This window comes from Opisthorchis viverrini, assembly GCF_000715545.1.
Source record: "Opisthorchis viverrini unplaced genomic scaffold opera_v5_78, whole genome shotgun sequence".
NCBI classification, from domain to species: Eukaryota; Metazoa; Platyhelminthes; class Trematoda; order Opisthorchiida; family Opisthorchiidae; genus Opisthorchis; species Opisthorchis viverrini.
Genome location: NW_008751734.1, coordinates 54,007 through 72,895, shown reverse-complemented (window position 1 = coordinate 72,895; position 18,889 = coordinate 54,007). Strand labels below are relative to the sequence as shown.

Genomic DNA, 18,889 nt, shown 5'->3' with positions numbered 1-18,889 from the left:
CTTGCTCTGAAGTTTGCGAGAATTCGTATGCTATGGAACAGCTGTTATGGACACTACCTACGTAAGGTTCAATTTATGCGTCTCAGAGCTTCAGGTAGTTGTGAATTAACCATTTGATAGGAAAACAATACAGTAGACAGAAGACCTGTTTATCGATTGCCCACACTAATCCCGGATATTGTAAACCTGTCTGTTTTGAAACTTGTTTGTACACCTGTTTGTCAAGCACGTGTCAGCGTGTTTAGAAGGTTAGGCTTGCTATAGGGTGCAATAAATTGGCGTTGCTTGTTTTGCTTCGAGGCTCCACTCCAACAATTTTTAGGTACTCATGAAATTGCCACGCGTGGTAACCAGTTTCAGTGAACTAGGTGATCCAGCTTGCGAGCACTGTTTACGGGAATATGGTCGGAACGTGAACGCCATGGCTATTCGGGAGTATTGTCAATGAAGTACAAAAATACGCTAAAAATGGGCTTCTAGGCTTATGAAGTTGTAATTAGTAGTTTAAACTTCGTGTGATCCTCTGTCTTTAGGCTCCACGTAATGGAGCTCCTATATTGATTAGCGCCAGGTGGAAGAGAAAAACGCGGTCTTCCTGGTAATCTTGTCGGGAAAACACTGCATCCAAAATCACTAATGACGAGTACAACTGTTGTGGACCTTTGGAGGAAACGGTCAATGTATGAGAGAACTTTTCTCTCAATAGTGGATAGAAACGTGATCTACCAAACTGACAGCCAGCCCCAATAGCGGTCCCTGTACCTTTGGGGGTACATCTCAGAGTTTCGGATCTGTAGTGAGTTCACAGACACTCGTTAAAATGGAGTTATTTCGAGAGACTAAACTCTTATCCACAGAAATTCTTCTCGTCCGCAGGAGTGAAAGTGGTGATGATTGGTGGTGACTGACTGACCCCCAGATCAATCCCCGATTGGTAATTGAAAGTATTTACTGTCAAATTCCATTCCTCTTCCTGTTATAGCTGATGTAATCCATGTTACATGATCCTTCTTATGTTTTAGTCCTGACGTGACTGGCTCTTAATCCCGCACATCTAAAAAGCCAGGTTTCACATTGGACACTGGCCAGATACTCCGAGTCCGGAAAGCATACAGGGAATCGGTCGATGAGTAGGACACCAACCGACGTGATACACAGTTTCATTCCGATTCTTACTAACGGCAAGTTGTGATTTGCTGACGGTGGTACCTGGTTTACTGTTTCGCCCACCATGGTATATCGGAGGGCAGTGGAGCTTGAGAGGAACCCTTATGGAGGCAACGGAAGATCGTTTCAGAAAAGCTTGGTAAACAATCGGTAGTTTTTATTTGGGCAACGCTTCGCTTTTGACATAAAAGCATCATCATGCCAAGTGAATAGGTCACCAAATTGGCCAGGTTATAAGACAGACGGGAACTAATCAGTAAGTCCCCATCAGATTATCATACTAGATCACTGTTGGGCGTCAATTAACGGCTCTTGTCGGCTGGTGTGGTTGCCAAAATCTGGAATTGATGGTTTGAAGGGGTTTCAAATTAGTTCCGATCACTTTTGTCCCTTAATCTTCCACTTCAGCTTGCTTCAGTTGATGACTTACCTCGGGTGTCACTGTTAGATTTCCCTTGATGACTTACCTCGGGTGCCACTGTTAGATTTCCCTTGATGTTCGTGGGCATGTGAGTGTTGCAACAATTTAGTTGGGGAGAAGGGAGATGCGTAAGGTTAAGTGGAATCCAGATGATGACTACTCTCCCCTCTGATAATCGCACACCAATACGTGTTAACCCGACTGACTCGAGACTGTTCTCCACACGCTTGCAAATTCCATGCCTTCTATTCTGGTTAACACTGGGATCCTTGGCGATCTCTACAGCCTAGGCTATCAGTCTCTGTGACCGTTCGCCACACGCTTGCAAGTTCCACGTCTTCTGTTCTGTTAACACTGGGATGCTTGGCGATTTCTACAGCCTAGGCTATCAGTCTCTGTGACGTGGACCGTAGTCCTCGCCTCAAAACCTCAAAATTTTCTAAGTCTATTTTGTGTCCCGTGTGCAGTGCGTGTTCCACGATTGCCGAGTATTTCAGTAACGCATGCTATTCATCTGCGTTTTTCGGCTGCCTGTTTATTTTTCTACTATGCTATCCGATTCTGGTGTGTAGTTCCCTGGCCGTCTGTCCTATATGGACCTTGGTGCAGTCGTTTTTAGACACACTCCTTGGTTCTGTTTGCAACGGAAGATTAGTACAACCGTGTTTATGGAGTTATCACCGAATGTTCCACAAGGTCACACTCGCATCTCCGTGAGAGGGCGAGAAACGCCGAGCTTGACCCTGATTGGCTGACATTCCGACCAATGAAGGTGTGTCTTCGTCTGGTCCAACATCCACATGTGACACATCCGTCCAACTGGTGCGCCTTCGTTTGGTACAACATCCACATGTGACACATCCGTCCAACTGAGGTGATGTTCGCTCAGTGAGTGACTGACCTCCGAAACATCACCTTGCTGCTCAACTGCGGCGCAATGAGCGACCTGACTGTCTCAACGTTGAAATCTTCGACTTTTTCACCCAACTCACACGTCTTAGAAGCTGATTACCCTTCGAGTTATTCAAACTTTAGCTATTAGGTACCGGGCGCACCAACATGGCAAACTAAGAATCCCTCTTAGGATAAAACTCCCTCTTGGAGCAATTAGTATGGGATCATAGCTCACTCGATGAATCCTGTATCAGCGCTTTGTGAAGTCAGGTGAGTGATGTTTTTGCCCTCCACTGACCGAACCTCGAGATTTAATTCTACTCAAGGTCTTTCCTATGCCATTTACTTGACGGCGTCCCAGAAAATCTGGCTCATTGTTCATTCGATTGTGCTGTTTGTTGACTGCAGCTGTAGAATTCTCAAAAAGTGGTTTTGTCTGAGTTCCCCGTTTACTAGAGCATTACCGGTTTCAGAAAACAGGTGCACTTTTTTCCGTTGCGAGTAAATGACCACCACGATACTAGCTACGAGGGAAATATCCGTAAAGACATTTTAGTCCGATTGGCCAATTCGTTTACCTACACAGCGGGGCGAGATGGCCCAAGTGGTTAGAGCACGAATTTACTGACCGGAAGGTCCGTGGTTCGAATCCGACCTCCACCACTCGACTTCCCCTGTCTAGGCTTGGGCAAACTGGCAGTATCCCAGCCCTCGTGCTTCCTTCGGGTGGCATGGCAGCTAGGGACCGGAAGGGTGCTGCAGCTGAACGCTTTCTTTCTCTCTTACCTACACAGCATTCAGCAGGTGTTTCTGGAGTTTCCCTTCCAGCTAGTGTGATCGGAAATGATGTCCAATATACCGATATCTGCCCATTTAAATCAAACAAGACTGCCGTTTATCCTATTGTCATCCCACTCAAGAGATTCTCAAGGCCTTTTTCCTTAAATCAGAAGCATCGTGTCACACTGCTCCATAGTTCCACTCAACTGCTATTGAGGGGAACTTTGGCAGTGCAGATGACCATCACAACGGGATTACAATGTTCCGTGCACATTTTGTTTTGTTGACTACTAAACTGTACGCTTTCGTAAACTGGCTAGTTAAAGTAAAATTTGTGGTCACTGGGATTTGGGCTTATGGTATATGCTATGATTGGAGTGGCTGGCCAAACCAAGCAAAGTTCGATGCGCCAATCACTTCCATCTATCAAGCGAGTATGTTCCGTTTTACCTGAGCATCGCTCACGTTCCGCTTATAGGGAAAGGACCAATTCACCCGTCTGTTCTGAAGACAGTTTCAAAATGCCTCGAAGAAATTAGGGTGACCCAAAACTTCTGGCATGTGCGTCGCACGGTGCATCCCCGAGTTTGTCGGTCGGGGTGTCCGGGCGCGTATCGCAAGCACACACATGCAAGTATTTCACTTGCGCCTCCAAACACGGGTGACTCCTCGCCTCACTTCAAGGGTGGTTGGTGCGATGTGCTTGTTTACGTGTGTGTGTGTGTGTGTGTGTGGCGGATGGTCGAGAAACGTGGGTGACTACTGACGTCAGGATGCTGTCGCACAACCGAGTCAAACGGTCAACACGGAAGTGACACGAGTGATCGATCAATAGATTTGCCAGTGGCCGGTTGGCAAGAACAAAACCAGAGCTTGACAGACCACTCGGCAACGCACAAGGGCAGGAGAGTCGTTCGGGATGAAACAAGTCGCTGTGTGCTTGGTTCTTTTATGGAAGAGGAATGATATAAGCGGCATGCAATTCCACCACGATTTTCGAGGCATTTTCATGCCCTCGTACATCAACTTAGGACATTCTGTACTGATGCATTCAGCTTCAAACCGATAGACATCTTATGGGAGATGTGGCACGCCAAAAAAGAGCAACAGAACTCGACATTCTACTTGATAACTTTACTCAAAGGTTAACTAAGAAACTGAAAAAGGTTTAAATCGATAATAATACATCGTTTGGGGTTAAACACTAACCATAATTTAATGCAGTCTCAATTTCAACAGTATTTGATAACGTTTTCTTCCGACGCACAGTAAAGTTGAAGTCACGCGACAGAAACCGCGCTACGGTCGATATCTTCCAAACTGACAGGTCAAAAGTTCTGTGCAAGCAGTTAGCAGAGCAACGATTCCCGTGGAATCCATTCCCAGCAGCGTCATAAGTTAGTTTCCGAAGCAGTCTCTACCGACTGGGATTGTCAGTTTGGAAGTACGTTACCCGCTCAAATAGCTCTAGATTTTATGGCCTCGTGAGGTTATGCGTCAAACACTTCCAAAGTGAACGAAATCTCCAACAAACTGTTCGAAAGTAGCCAGAAATCTGGAGGACCAAAAAACTCGATGGACACACCAATCTGTGCACCCTGATTTGTTTCATCAGTTTGCGGCATCCAGAAAATTCTGCCGTTCCATTTTTATTATTGAGAATCAAAGTTATGACCGCATTGTTTTTATGATCCAGTAAACACTAAAATGGACAGTAAAATGTCACATCTTGAACGAATTCAATTCCACTTTTGGAAGTTCTCAGTGTCCAATTCGGAACGATTCATGTCCCCTGGCCAGACCCAAAAAATCACCGTAATCTTTGTCACTTACAACTTAAACCGTAAATTCATTCTAACTTCACTCTTTCTGTGGTCAATTCTGCTTTTTGCGCGTGACGAGGAACATGTGCGATAGGGGGTTGCGATTCTACTGGCCTCTGAGTTCTGATGTATCTTTCTGTTGACGAGAGCACAGGTAGCGTCACTTTCTCCACGGTCGCGGTGACTTTTAACCGTGATGCATTACCGTTCTGGTCACTGATCCGCAATATTTTGTCCAAACAGTACAGTTATAACTCCAGTTTGCTTGTTTTTCTTGTCTCCAAACTCACGGAGAAGATGGTTTGTCCCGCATAGCTCAAGAATTGGAAATGATCACCGTTCTGTAAGGCATGTGAGCAACGGACTGATGTTCCACGAAGAATAACAGTAGTATTTCGAAAAGTCCGGTTATCTCGATGGGCTGGAAATTGAGGTAGTGAAAGAGTAGCTCGATATCGGTTGTAATGTGTGGCGATGGTCAACACAATATTTTGGCTTCTAATTTGAAACCGTTGTTCAAGCAGTTTACTCAACTTTCGAGCAATATGGACGGTACAAATAGCTTGTGTCCCGAAAAACCTTGTTGTTTAGAGCTGTAATTCGACCTTTAAAATGTGACGCATTTTCTGAAATCCACTTTNTGATGTATCTTTCTGTTGACGAGAGCACAAAATTTTCCGTCAGACAGCGTCACTTTCTCTACTGTCGCGATGACTTTTAACCGTGAGGCATTATCGTTCTGGTCACTGATCCGCAATATTTTGTTCAAACAATACGGTTATAACTCAAACTTGCATGTTTTTCTCGTCTTCAACCTCATGGCAAAGATTGTTCGTCTACCACAGCCCGAGAATCGGAGCTGGTCACCGTTCATTAAGGTATGTAAGCAGCAAACTGATGTTCTGTGATGAATAACAATAGTATTTACGGACTGGAAACTGAGATCGAGAAGGAATAAGTCTTGCTTGATATCGGTTGTAATGTGCCGAGAAACTCAACACAATATTTTGGGTTCTAATTTGAAACCGTTATTCAAAGTTTACTCAATTTCCGAGCAATATGGATGGTACAAATAGCTTGTGTCCCCAAAACCTTGTTGTTCAGAGCTGCAGTCCGACCTTTAAAATGTGACGCATTTTCTGAAATTCACGTAGGACGTTTAAGTTTCTGGCCTTTCTGCGCAAGTGATGTGCTTCGTTTTTTTTTTACCTTCCAGAAGTGTTTCGGAGATTTTCGGTAGTGGGGTAAGTGGAAATTTTTCAGTCAATCGGAGATTGGATAGAAGTAATCTTTTCAGGAAAGTATGTCAACCGAATCAAGAACCTTATGAGTATTTTCATAAAGGAAACTACTCACAAGGTTGCCGAAAACTCTTCGACAGCCTACGACCGGTTTCGCTCTTCTTGGGTAGGCGCAGTCCCCGAGTTTCCGTCAACATTATGTTCTACTTTAACCCAAATTGGAGTGTTTTTCGAGAAATACACTCATTTGCAGATCAATTTGATTTCCACGTGAGACCCAACCGAATTTCTCGTTTATGAGATTCTACAGCAGCACATTCAGTTGTAGAAAACCAAATTGATTTGCAAATGAGTGTACTTCTCGAAAAACCTTATGAATAGCTCAAGACAGTTGTACTTTTGCGCTCGTGCGCACTCGCTTGTTCGGAATATAGCTGTTGTGTTCCCTTCTGTGAGTTTTTTTTCCGGCACTAGGCCCTGGAGCGTGTCAGCAGCAGATATAACACAATTATAAGAAAGTGGTCTGTCTGGTTCACAGTACTTTTTATCGGAGTTGCTGGGACTTCGACAGGAGTTGCGTCGTTCACTTATGTGGGGTTTGTTGGCTCGGCTCCTTGTTCCGATCACAAGACAAGTTTAAACTAATCACCTGAAAATTTCACCCCACTGCTTAGTGAACATCAGCGTATAATAATCAGTCTGCTAAAGCCAAACACCGTGCTGCCAGTTTTGGATTTTACCCAGCTGGTCGTGAATAATGCCTAATGAAAGCATTGTCTGCGTGAGAACCCAGACCCTTGTTAGGTTCCTATCATATAGAACTTTGGCCAGTAGTATATTAGAGTTTGGGTGGATTTTGCATCCGTTCGGTGCTCAGCTGCCATGCTACTCGAAGGAAGCACGAGGCCTGGTATACTGCCCGGTTGCTCAAGGGGAAGTCGAGATGCAGTGGTCGGTTTCGAACCCGGGCCATCCAGTCAGCTAAATTCGTGCTCTAACTCCCAAAGTGCGTATCATTCCTAGATCCCTACAATCCTTCAGTGAACTGATAACAGTGCTTTTTGTCACGCTAGAAGTTGTACTCTTCCAAAGAGAAATCGGCATTTAGAAGAGACCATTGCTTTCAGCTGCGTGTTGGCCGTTCGTGAAGTAGATTTCTATATGTCATCATGAGTAACGGTGTCTTTGAAGAACCCCAATTATGCCTAGTTTACCGCTGGATAAGGTCATTTCGGTGGCCCTATATTGGACAAAAATCTCCTGGGTTACATTCCGAGTGGACGTCAGCCTAGTTGTCATTCACAGCACGTCCAGGCAGCCATGCCTTTAAGTTTCTTTTCTAACGCAACAACACTGACTGGTTTTGAAGAGCACAAAAACTCGCTTTCTACACCAACTCAATTAGTCGCAATGGCATAACAACAGTCTAGACAAAAAGGATGAACCGTCGTTGTTTTTGTAACTAGTGAGCTCTAAAAAATCGATTTGATGATTGCACAGGTTCAACCCTCGTACGTGGTTGGTCAGAAATGCCACATTCAGTTTAGCTACCAAATACAGTTTGATCGTGTTGGTGGCATTCAAGTGAAATACGACCGTGGTTCGATAAAATTGTACCAAACTGCATGAATTCGTAATGAACAGAATGGGGCTTACCTATCATGTGGGAAGTAAATATTCTCATGAGAACGACTTCCACAAAAATTGTGTTGGCCAAACTACAGGTTCTCTACAGAGTTCTCTGAAGCTGTGTACAAAAGCTCTACGGAAAATAAGTGTACTGTTTGGGACAGGAAACAAAGACAACCTGAACTACTGTATGCAGTCTAATTGTTCAGTGCGTAGCACGCGAAATACCTAAAAAGCCATATCATTTTAACCGGGAGACTTCGGAAATGGACTAGGAGTAGATGAAAGGAGTTGAGCACTGTTGTCGTTCGTAGTCAGAATGCTCTACGACAATTTTATTGGATGAAACAGTTCTCAGTATCTAACGCTGTTTTTCTAGTCAATCCCGCTTTGGTGAAGAACACAGTCACACTCTCGATCGTTCAGCTGTAACACGCTCTCGGTGCCCAGCTCTCATGCCACCCAAAGGAAGCACGAGGGCTGGGATACTGCCAAGTAGTCCAAGCCTAGAGAGGGGAAGTCGAGAGACGGAGGTCGGCTCGAACCACGGATCTTCCGGTCAGTAAGTTCACGCTCTAACCACTGGGCCATATACTCTCGGTGGGGCATACTCTCAATAGTTGAACATCCTGGAAACAATCCTAAGCACATTAGATGAGAAAGCGCAAGTGTGCAATACGACGATCGAATGACGTCCCCAACCCGTCCTTCAGATTTGCACCATATTGATTATGGATGATTTCGATGTTAGGCACTCACCGTTCACTCAGTGCCGTACCTCGGTAAGCCTACGTTGGTCCTCTTGCAAACGTAGGCACCAGGTAATCGCATAGCATTCTTCAATTTGCGTGAATGATTTATCGACAAAATTATTTCCTCCTTCGACTGATCCGAACTGCCACACCATAGATCGCGCCATTACAGCGAGTCGTTAGACAGGGTGAGAAGTAAAACTGCCGTTGCGTGCATCAATGGCTATCTTTTCCCGGGAACTGAAGCGCACAAATTGAAAGAGAGAGCTAAAGCAGTGGAATAATTATGGTTTCCTTGGGATTCGACGGACTGGACGTGAAACAGCACAAACGTTGAGTGTAACGGTGATACTACTGATGGGGAGGCATGCGAGTAGTATGTTTTCTTGTAAGTTCGCCTTGTCGTCTCTTGAAAAGTGAGATCTATTGCGGAATTTGTGGAGTCGCTTTTTAGAATTTCCTTGGATTAGAGCATCAGCCAATGAAAATCCAGGAAAGGAAAGTTCAGCGCGTTCAAAGAGAAGATAGCGCTCTGAGTGAGTATTTTGCCCGTCTCTAGAGAATTCCAACGCCTATGAACATGGCCAAAACGAAGAGCCGGGTGTTGTTGCCAGTCACACAGATTCTGGGTAAAAAAAACAAAGTTCTGGGGTTTTGGCGATCGACAAGTGACAGAAATCGGTCGGGAATGCATAACTAAATAGAATGAAGATTCTGATCAGCCCACTAGTCATCGCTGAGCAACTAGTATTGAGTCGCCTCCGAAAGACACGTTTAGATAACCTTCGAATGCAGTTTCTGTCTAGCCAACCCAAACAATGCAAGCTTATGTCCGTCTGAATGTCAGTCATTGGAAATGCACACCTCCCCTAACTCGAATCGGACTTAAATCTGCAACCTATGATGTAGTGTAAGTGAGCCCCCTTTGGAATGTGCATGCGTCCCGGAGTTTCAATCTACGCGCCCGACCGAATTTCACAAAACGCCAAGAGTACGGCAGTCGTGCGAATTCACCACCAACTATGTTTCGTCAGTCTACTTTTCTGTCATAAAGAACGACACTTCGCAAACCCATGCTCAACATCTATTGTTCAGTAAACAAGTCTTCATTTTGCAATAAAAATAGCCGGTGAAGCGGAGCCGTCCCTGTTTGGGCATCCACAATGATCCCCGGTACGTGTGAACTGGGTTACGTGGCCCAACGCTGCGGCCAAATTGTTCCTTTGGTTGAGTGAATCCGCCAAGTTCGAATATGTTTACCATAGAAACTGATGGGTCCCAAAAAAGCCGGCCAGCATGTTTCAGCGAATGATGTCGATCACATGGACATCACTGACAGTTCTCTACGCTGAGCACTGTATGGTGATTCAATTGTGAGCAGGAAGTGGTTGCAAAATTATTGCAAGCGATTGGTCGAGGCGATGCTAGGAAAGTTCATAATGACCAACCCGATTACAGGTTATGGCATCCTTCCTTGGTGGGAATGGCAAGATACAAATGGGCAAAATCTAGGAAAGTTTTGCTGCTACACGCTGCTGAGTAGGCACTGACCAACTAATTGTTTTGACCCACACAGCTTAACAGAAAAAGGCAATAGATCTCTCCAAGGATTCATTGCTCTCAGTCCTTCGTGTATGGTGTCCGGCCGAGTAGCGGCGATGTTGTCTTCACTCGCTATCCCAAGTAATGGTTGCACAGCGGCTCGCCTTGCCTGCCCGCGAATACTACAATAAACAAACTTTTAAAACTCAACATAGCCCATCGCTTCAGTCTCCAGTGCGCCGGCGACCAAGAAGAACGCCACAGGCAAAATACAGCGCGAATTGTCCTTAACTGTGTGCACAGGACGATGAAGATACTGTATTTCGGTTTGGCCGAAACGGACAAAACGGATCAGGTGATATCTACGCGGTATTTCAATATGGTATTTTTCGCACCACCATGTTAGTAACTAGATTCATTAGTGAAAATAATAAATTAAGTAACCACCGTGAATTTCCGCACATAAATAGGCGAACAAGTGCGGGGTGCTCCTAATCCATGGGGTTTAGTGTAGTTACCAGTGGTGATTTAACGTCCACTTATTTTTGGGAAACAAATGACATTATGTTCATTCCGCTTCTGAAGATCAACGCGGATCATGCCAACAGATCCTCAGGTGTTAGTTATACACAGCATTTCCAAGGAACCATACTAGGAAGGAAAGCCTTCTAGTTATAACCGTCTGATGGGTCACCAAACAAGCACCTTGTGAAAAAAACACCATTTGGAACTGCTTCAACTAGGTGGGTTTTGAGGCAGCTGAAGTTACTCTACTGCGGGACCACAATGCCACCGGATATAAAGCGACAAATGTGGATGAAACAGATGCTCCGAGGGGACTGAAAAACTGTCTTCGTTAGAACCCGTAATATGTGAGCAAATCGAAATATCACCACCACCATGAGTGTTGACGCCGATGCATTGCTGCTGAACAAACACAAAGTTCACCTAATTATCATTGAAGTCCTGAAGTGAAAAGACAAGAAGGGCGAATGAGAGTCTGACCCGGTACTAGATTGTGGCAAGCATTCTGAAGAACCTACACATCTTAGATGACCTGGAAAGAAATTGGTAGCACGGACGCCACTAACTTTCATTTCTTGCAATGTCACCAGTCAAGTGCACAATGGGATCACGGAGACCCATCCTGGAAGTCGGACCGCACCAACTCCAAAACCATTCCTAGTCCCTTGCACACCCTCCCAGGCCTCGCAACTTGTGCCATTCTGAAGGAGGCACGGAGAACAAACGACTCAGTGAGCATGCGCAGCACATGGCCGAGCTACAGCAGTTGATGGGGTGGATGTCTCCCGCGAACGAAGTACTTACCACACAGCCAAACACCCGCAATTACCTCATTACAAACTCATGACGCCATCAGACATGGGCAACGCTTCTGAGGCATCGGTGGTAAGAGGTGGAGGCCACGTCTCACAACCAAAAAACAAAACGGACCTCATTGTAGCGTGCTACGCGCTACCCTTGAGATTCAGTGATGCTTTTTTGACGGCACAAGTGACGCAAAATAGCAAACGTGAATCCAGGCTTTGGAATTCGTGCACTGAGTTCATCAGACACATTTTCGCCAAAACTGATACGTAAAATTTTCCATGACCTCTAGTGATTCTCCTTGAACTGCGAGGGGACAAATCGAAACATGTCTCACGAGCCGCAAGCACTAGACCGTAACAGAAAGAAAGAAAGCGTTCAGCTGTAGCACCCTTCCGGTGCCTAGCTGCCATGCCACCCGAAGGAAGCACGAGGGCTGGGATACTGCCAGGTTGCCCAAGCCTAGACAGGGGAAGTCGAGTGGCGGGGGTCGGATTCGAACCACGGACCTTCCGGTCAGTAAATTCGCGCTCTAACCACTTGGGCCATCTCGCCCTAACAAGCCGTTACAAGCCATTGATCTGTTCAGATACAATAAACGGAAGCGATGAATCGAATTCAGTCACTTCCCAAAAACGCTGTTTTTTCTGGAGATCCCAACTCCCACTGACCATTATTGTAGCCGAAACTGTGACAGAGTATAGGTGGAAGTCATTCACATCCTTTCGTTGAGTCCTAACAGAGATGAGGGACCTCGTGTGATTCAGCCCTTTCTGTCCATCGAACTACTCGTGTTTGAAACATAAGAGACAGTTTACTTATGATAAGAACATGGAAATGTTGTGTCCAGGAAACCTCGATTACTGGGTATAGGCTAGCAACTAAGGAGTTCCATAACTGCCACTATCGAAACCAACCAACCAACACACAAGATTGGGAGGAACAAGAGACTGTTTGATGATATCTCCCCAAGAACTCAAGAATCCTGGTGAGTCTATCTGTCTCACTCCACAGCAGATTTCCCTGTTGGCCGATGAACGCTACAAGGGAGTGGTTGTCCAAAAAGACCCGAATGGGGCGGTTCTGTTAGAAGCTCACAATTTGGGAATGCTTAATTCCACAGGTAGTACAACAAGTGTGTACGGGCATTCAAAATACAGATAGCTCACAGGGCCCGATTTGTTCTGGTTTCAGACCAGTCCCTGAAAGTGTTAGATCGTTGATACCCAGGAGTAAGCATTATCACAAACCTCACACCAACTGTGGAATGATGAGGTTTTTCGTCCACATAGAAACCAGATGATCACGATCTACTTGAGCAGTCAGTATCCAGAAGAAGAATGATAGTCCCCAATCATTGCCGAGTTATGGCTGTTGGCCAGCAGAACTCAGAAAGTTCCCCGTAGCAAATCAGAGTAGTTATCTACAACCCATCCATCCCCAAGCAAAATCAAGTTCCCCGTAGCAAATCTACAACCCATCCATCCCCAAGCAAAAAAACAAAACAGTCGATGAAAAGACGTTCAGTAGCTGAGAATGCAAGGGAGTACAAAATTAGGGCAAAAAATGAATGATACACATGCGAGTGAAAAAACACCAACCAAGAATAGACGTCATCAGTCAATGACCGGACCATTCATTAGTGTATGTACAATGGGGGGCGGGATGCCGGAAATGCAGCTACAGACTGACAGGATATGGGTGATCAAATCAGGAAGTAGTGGCTAGGATCAGGAGGAGATACAAGCGTCGTCGAAATGCGTGTGTGGGTGCGCGCGCGCGTCTAAATAAGTGAAAGAAGCAACATTGTGGATTGTTCCCAAGGTGCAGCGATCCAAAATTTCATATCGTGTGAAAAGCAAACAACAGGAAGATAAGAATACGCGGTATTATATAAACTAGAGTAGAAAAACGATCAATGACCGCAGGGAGCACCTGCATCACTCGTCCAGAAACCGTAAGATGACATGAAACATGGACAACTAAAAGTGACGACGACGGAAGGGAACCGGTAGGCCGATAGCGACCGAAATTATGTACACGGATAGCAGCAACAGTGTGAGAAGTGTGAGAGATCCCTACGCTTGATCCAGTAGAAGTCGTAAGTTGACCGCCGGAAGTAAATACAGAGAAAAGAACGAGACAACACCACTGTCAGACATAACCGGCTTCAGGGTGAACAGAGAACTATTCGCAATCAGGGTGTGACAAGGATTGTCCGTGTTTGTCACGATGTATGATGGATGACCAATAGGAGGCAGACATCACATGGGCGTAAGATAGAGTGACTGAGTCGTGTGATCAAAGTATAATTGATACCAGTATCGCGGAACGCGAATATTCTCTCTCTCTCTCTCGTATGAGTGAGGGGAAGGGATGTGTGGGTTTCTTCTCCGCAGTTCAAGTTGAGTCATGTCTCCTAGGAAATTTCGGGTGTCGTGATTCGTGAGATCGGCGGCCGTGATTGCTCTCATAGCGGTTAGGATTTGGATAATCTTTGTGGTAGTATCTATGATGAAATTGGTCAGAATCAGACCGGGATCGGTCTCGGTGACCGTGAAACGGGTAGCGGTAGTCATCACGATCTCGATCGTGTCGATGAGATCCATGGTAATTAGATCGCGAGTTGCTGCTGCTGTTACCACTACAAGGATGCGAAGATTGAGCGGAACCGTAGCGATCATTACGGCTGTGGGTACTTCGTGGATCGGATGACCGGTGGTGATTACTACCATACCTCTCGGAGGCAAGAGAACTGTGCCGTGAGGTATTTTCGGCCTTCTGGTTTCTGGATCTGTCTCCTCGATGAGATGGCGGATCTGAACGAGAATGTTGTTGCTGACGGTTCGAACCCTGGTGGTTATACTGTAATCGGGTGGAATCGGACCATTCTGGGAGGACGGGACTAGTAGGGTGTTCGCACCAGGGTAACTTGGCCTTTACCGAGGGGTCCATCATTCGGGTGGGGGAGAAGCTATCCATATCATGCGACGACGTCGGTTGATGGCTGGAATCTCCACACATCGCCGGTTCATCGAGGATTGGGGTGGCTCCAGAGTCATTCCCCGAATCCGATACAAAAGACTCTAGGTAGGGGGTTGTCCCATTTTCAGTAGTCGAGTGAATGTCGGCGTCGGGAACAGACGAAGCAGCCGTCACACACGGAGTTTCAGAGTCAGGAGAGGCGGATAATTTGGTTGAATGAGACTCGCGAGACAGCTGATTGTTGCCAGGCTGGGGCGACGACGAACATTTGGTTTCCGCGGTTTCGTCAGGTTGTGACAAAGAGCTTTCACGCTCCTCAAATCGAAGGCATGGAGTGGTTTCGTCTGATGCAAGACAATCCACTGAAAAGTTTGTGCATCCTTTCCTAGTAGTGTCCGCATCGGATTGCTCTTTGACGCAAGAGGTCTGGGAGTCTGTGGGGTCACCTATTTTCAAACTTGGAGTATTTGGACTCTGAACTCGTTCACATGGGGCTAGTGACTTCTGAGGGCTCGAAGCGGAAGTTTCTTCAAGTGATGATGTGGACACCAGTGCTTCTACTTCTGTAGTTTGAGTAACCATAGCCTCCGGACTGTCAGGTTTGTCCTGGCTTGTCTCCATCACCTGGTCCGAGCAAACCGCAGAGAAATCCGCTTCAGGATGAACGTCCACGGTGTTTCCTCCGGGACTGGATATCGAACTAGATGTGACAGTATGAGCACAGACATCACCATCCGCAGACGCTTCTTGGCCAGCTTCAAATGGTACTTCATCGACAACCTGCTTCTGAGTAGTTGGAACTTCAATCCTATACTCGGTCAAAGTCAATGTTTCAGTGGGAATGTTGAGTGGGTTGTTTTCTTGCAATTCCGTTGCAGTAAGTGTCGGACTGAGTTGAGGCCCTTCCCAGATTTCAGCTTCGTACAAAGACTTCGGCGAGGGTGTATAGGCAGTGAGTGGAGAGTTACATGCAACTGCACTCTTGAAACTTACATCTGTCAGATGGTCATCTTCATGCGGAATCGGCTGTGGCTCAGATTCACTTGAGGCGCTTTCCCTAAGGAGGGTACTATCTGGTATGGGAAAAGGGTCCTCAGCTAGATTCCTGGACGCTTCTAAAGCAGGCTCTGTGGGCACTTCTGAGTCCGAAAAGAAGGTAGTTGTTTCACGTACCTCAGAGATGACGGAAGCTGAAGCTGAGGCTATCCGCTTTCTGGTTACGGCACACTTACGTTTCCGTGCTGAAGCAAAGGTAGTGCTCATACTGTCGGCAGGTGTGTTTACAACAGCGTAACGTCGCCTCTCTGTGGTATGCGAGTTGACAACCTCAGTTGTGTTTGAATCAGACGAAGTCGGAGGGTTGTCTACCTTCAAGCTATCTTCCGAAATCACAATCTTGTCGTTGTCCGCTCCAGTAGCCTGTGGTGATGTGGCTGAAGAAATCACGTCGTCCGATTCTTGTCCCAATATTGACGGTATGGGCTCAAGGGGCACAACTTCGGGTAAAGGTTCAATTTTAGGCTCCCCGCGTCCCAATAGCTCTGGAGCTACAATAATTTCGGATAAAGGTTCGGAGAGTTCAAGTCGCTCCTGGGGAACCTCAATGGCAGATACCGAAACAGTAGACAGTTCTTGCGCTGCAAAGGTTGCGCACGTCGTAATGACTTCTTTGCAGTGGGCTCTGAAGAATCAGCCGGCTGCTCCGCCACGGCAGACTCAGTAATGGTAACAGCATCGGCCATTTCTAAAGCACCGTCCGGTTGTACAGCAGCAGAGTCACAGTGAACAACAGCCGTTGGAGCTTGGCCTGAAATCTCGGATCCCAGTTCAGCCACAGGCTGCGATACGGAACGAGGTGGACGACCTCGCCCCCGAGATCCACGAGGACGCCCCCGATGCGGGGTTGTCGGAAGTGATAAAGCGGGAGCAGCCGCTGGCTCGATCGGCTGTTGGTTACTACTGACTGTCTGAATATCCAATAGACGCTTCCTTTCCAACCAATCAACAACACGCGCGAGCTTCTCTCCCTGAAAACAGCGACAGAGGGAAACAGAATTGGAAGTTTAACAAGGAGACGTGAGTGGGCAACCCAGTGAAAATTAGAAGTTAGCGCACGAAAAGATGATGAGAAGGGCTCTAGTGAGCACTTCATCGAAACAGGCGGTTGGAGTTTTTACAAATAACTACTCATCACAATGAGTTAGATGACAATCTCCTGAAACTTCTGTAAGAAATTCTTTGAAAAAAAATGCGAAAAGGTGCACAAGATTAAATTCTTTTTCCAGATAAAAAAGACCGGGAGGCACCCCCTGAAAAGCTAGATTTGTACCGAACCTCAATGGAATAAGATCTAGCAGTGAAAAAGTCATTCCAGCTCCGCGAGTTACATTTTGAAGGTACAAGTAGTGCGAGCTGGTTTAGTGAGCTTCTGCGTTAAGTAAGGAAGCTGATGCCATATAAAAAAAACAAGATGCTGGTAAGAAGATAACAGAGCAAAAGACGAAACGTGAGAATTCAAGACCTATCGTGCTGCTAAAATTTTTCTTGGATGCGTCTTTGCTACAGTTCACTGTAAACCACCGAAAAATCTCTAATCACGGAAGAGACCCAGTTCCTATCATCGCAGCTGACGTGGACACAATGCATAGAAAGCCTAGGGTGATGGTGATCACTACATACAGTAGTTTATTGATTTTCCCAAAATTTGGGCGCAATGGGGCGAATGTCATACAACCATAGGAACGTATGAGTGGCCAGAAAACTTACTTTAGGCTTCGATGAGATCGGAAATGAAACGGATGTCGGAGTAGGGGGTTCAGGAGCATCTACTTCGCTCACTGGAACTCGGTCGTACTCCAACAGCTGAGCGGCGGTAAAATGACGAGGTAATGTGGCTCGGCCGACAGTCACATCCGGTTTGCGTAAGAAGCAATAGGGCTATGCTGATGCCAATAAAAAAAAACAAGATGATGGTAAGAAGATAACAGAGCAAAAGACGAAACGTGAGAATTCAAGACCTATCGTGCTGCTAAAATTTTTCTTGGATGCGTCTTTGCTACAGTTCACTGTAAACCACCGAAAAATCTCTAATCACGGAAGAGACCCAGTTCCTATCATCGCAGCTGACGTGGACACAATGCATAGAAAGCCTAGGGTGATGGTGATCACTACATACAGTAGTTTATTGATTTTCCCAAAATTTGGGCGCAATGGGGCGAATGTCATACAACCATAGGAACGTATGAGTGGCCAGAAAACTTACTTTAGGCTTCGATGAGATCGGAAATGAAACGGATGTCGGAGTAGGGGGTTCAGGAGCATCTACTTCGCTCACTGGAACTCGGTCGTACTCCAACAGCTGAGCGGCGGTAAAATGACGAGGTAATGTGGCTCGGCCGACAGTCACATCCGGTTTGCGTAAGAAGCAATAGGGCTATGGAACACAAAAAAATACAAAAAGTTGAGTAGGCAATCAATAACTCCATTGGAATGCTGAACCATTGGCTGATCAGCAAAGAACATACCCTCATGTTGACTTTGAGATAACCGGGGGAAATTTCATCGAATCGAACAGTGGTTGTTTGACTGCTCGGTGTAGCACGCTCAAACAATTTATCACAGACAAAGAACAATTGATTCCTCCAAGCTTGTCGTTTGATCGCTTCCAAAGTATTATTCTGAGGTTCATTTGGATTGCAGACCATCGTGTATCCGGACAAAAACTGATCAGCCTCATGCGAGGAAAGCAGATCAGCCGGACGGCCAGTGCGATAAGCGGACGTGCAAAGAACGACGCACCTACCGCTCCAGGCAGAAAGCGGAAGTACAAGTCGACTAGCTTCATCGTAAACCACCTCACGATAGTGCCACAAGCGTTGCTGAGTGGCGTCAGTCTCATCTGTTTCCTCAGAAGTCACCAAGAGATCATACGGTCGAAGGAAAAGGCCACCTTCTAGCCACGGTTTTCCACTGATAGAAAAGAAAGATATGAAACAAAAGTGGAATGCATTATAAAAGCAACGCAATCCAAGGGAAAATACTTTTCAGAACCCCTGCTGAAGCCACCAAATTAGATGGTGACATGTGTCCTACGCTGATCACCAAAACTCGATTTCCAACCTTGTTGGCCCTCTCATTACCACCAGTGTACTGGTGAAAAAATTTTCAGATATCGACGAGACAGCCACCGGCGGACCAAATACTTCATTCCGCCGGCTTGGTTAGCGCAGAACCAAGAGCGAGCTACCGGCAGAATAAACTGGATGGATAACAGATGTTCGATATAGTACTTTCAAGAAGCAACATGTATATACCCAAAAGGGTGTT

General features: G+C 46.1%; 2 protein-coding genes across 2 annotated transcripts in view; one reads left to right on the top strand and one right to left on the bottom strand.

Annotated features, from left to right (window-relative positions):
• Window positions 1–12,535: 12,535 nt before the first annotated feature.
• On the top strand, window positions 12,536–12,742 carry T265_04603 (hypothetical protein; the record flags this gene model as incomplete). Its single annotated transcript, XM_009169385.1, has 1 exon — window positions 12,536–12,742. One exon carries the CDS (start codon window positions 12,536–12,538, stop codon window positions 12,740–12,742), a length of 207 nt encoding a protein of 68 aa, XP_009167649.1.
• Window positions 12,743–13,978: 1,236 nt separating this feature from the next.
• T265_04602 (hypothetical protein) overlaps window positions 13,979–18,889 on the bottom strand; it is a gene marked incomplete at both ends in the record, with an annotated part of 28,471 nt that continues 23,560 nt past the window's right edge. The window contains 4 exon segments of the mRNA XM_009169384.1: window positions 13,979–16,200; window positions 16,218–16,590; window positions 17,826–17,996; window positions 18,088–18,532. Of these exon segments, the coding sequence (XP_009167648.1) occupies window positions 13,979–16,200; window positions 16,218–16,590; window positions 17,826–17,996; window positions 18,088–18,532 (3,211 nt within the window).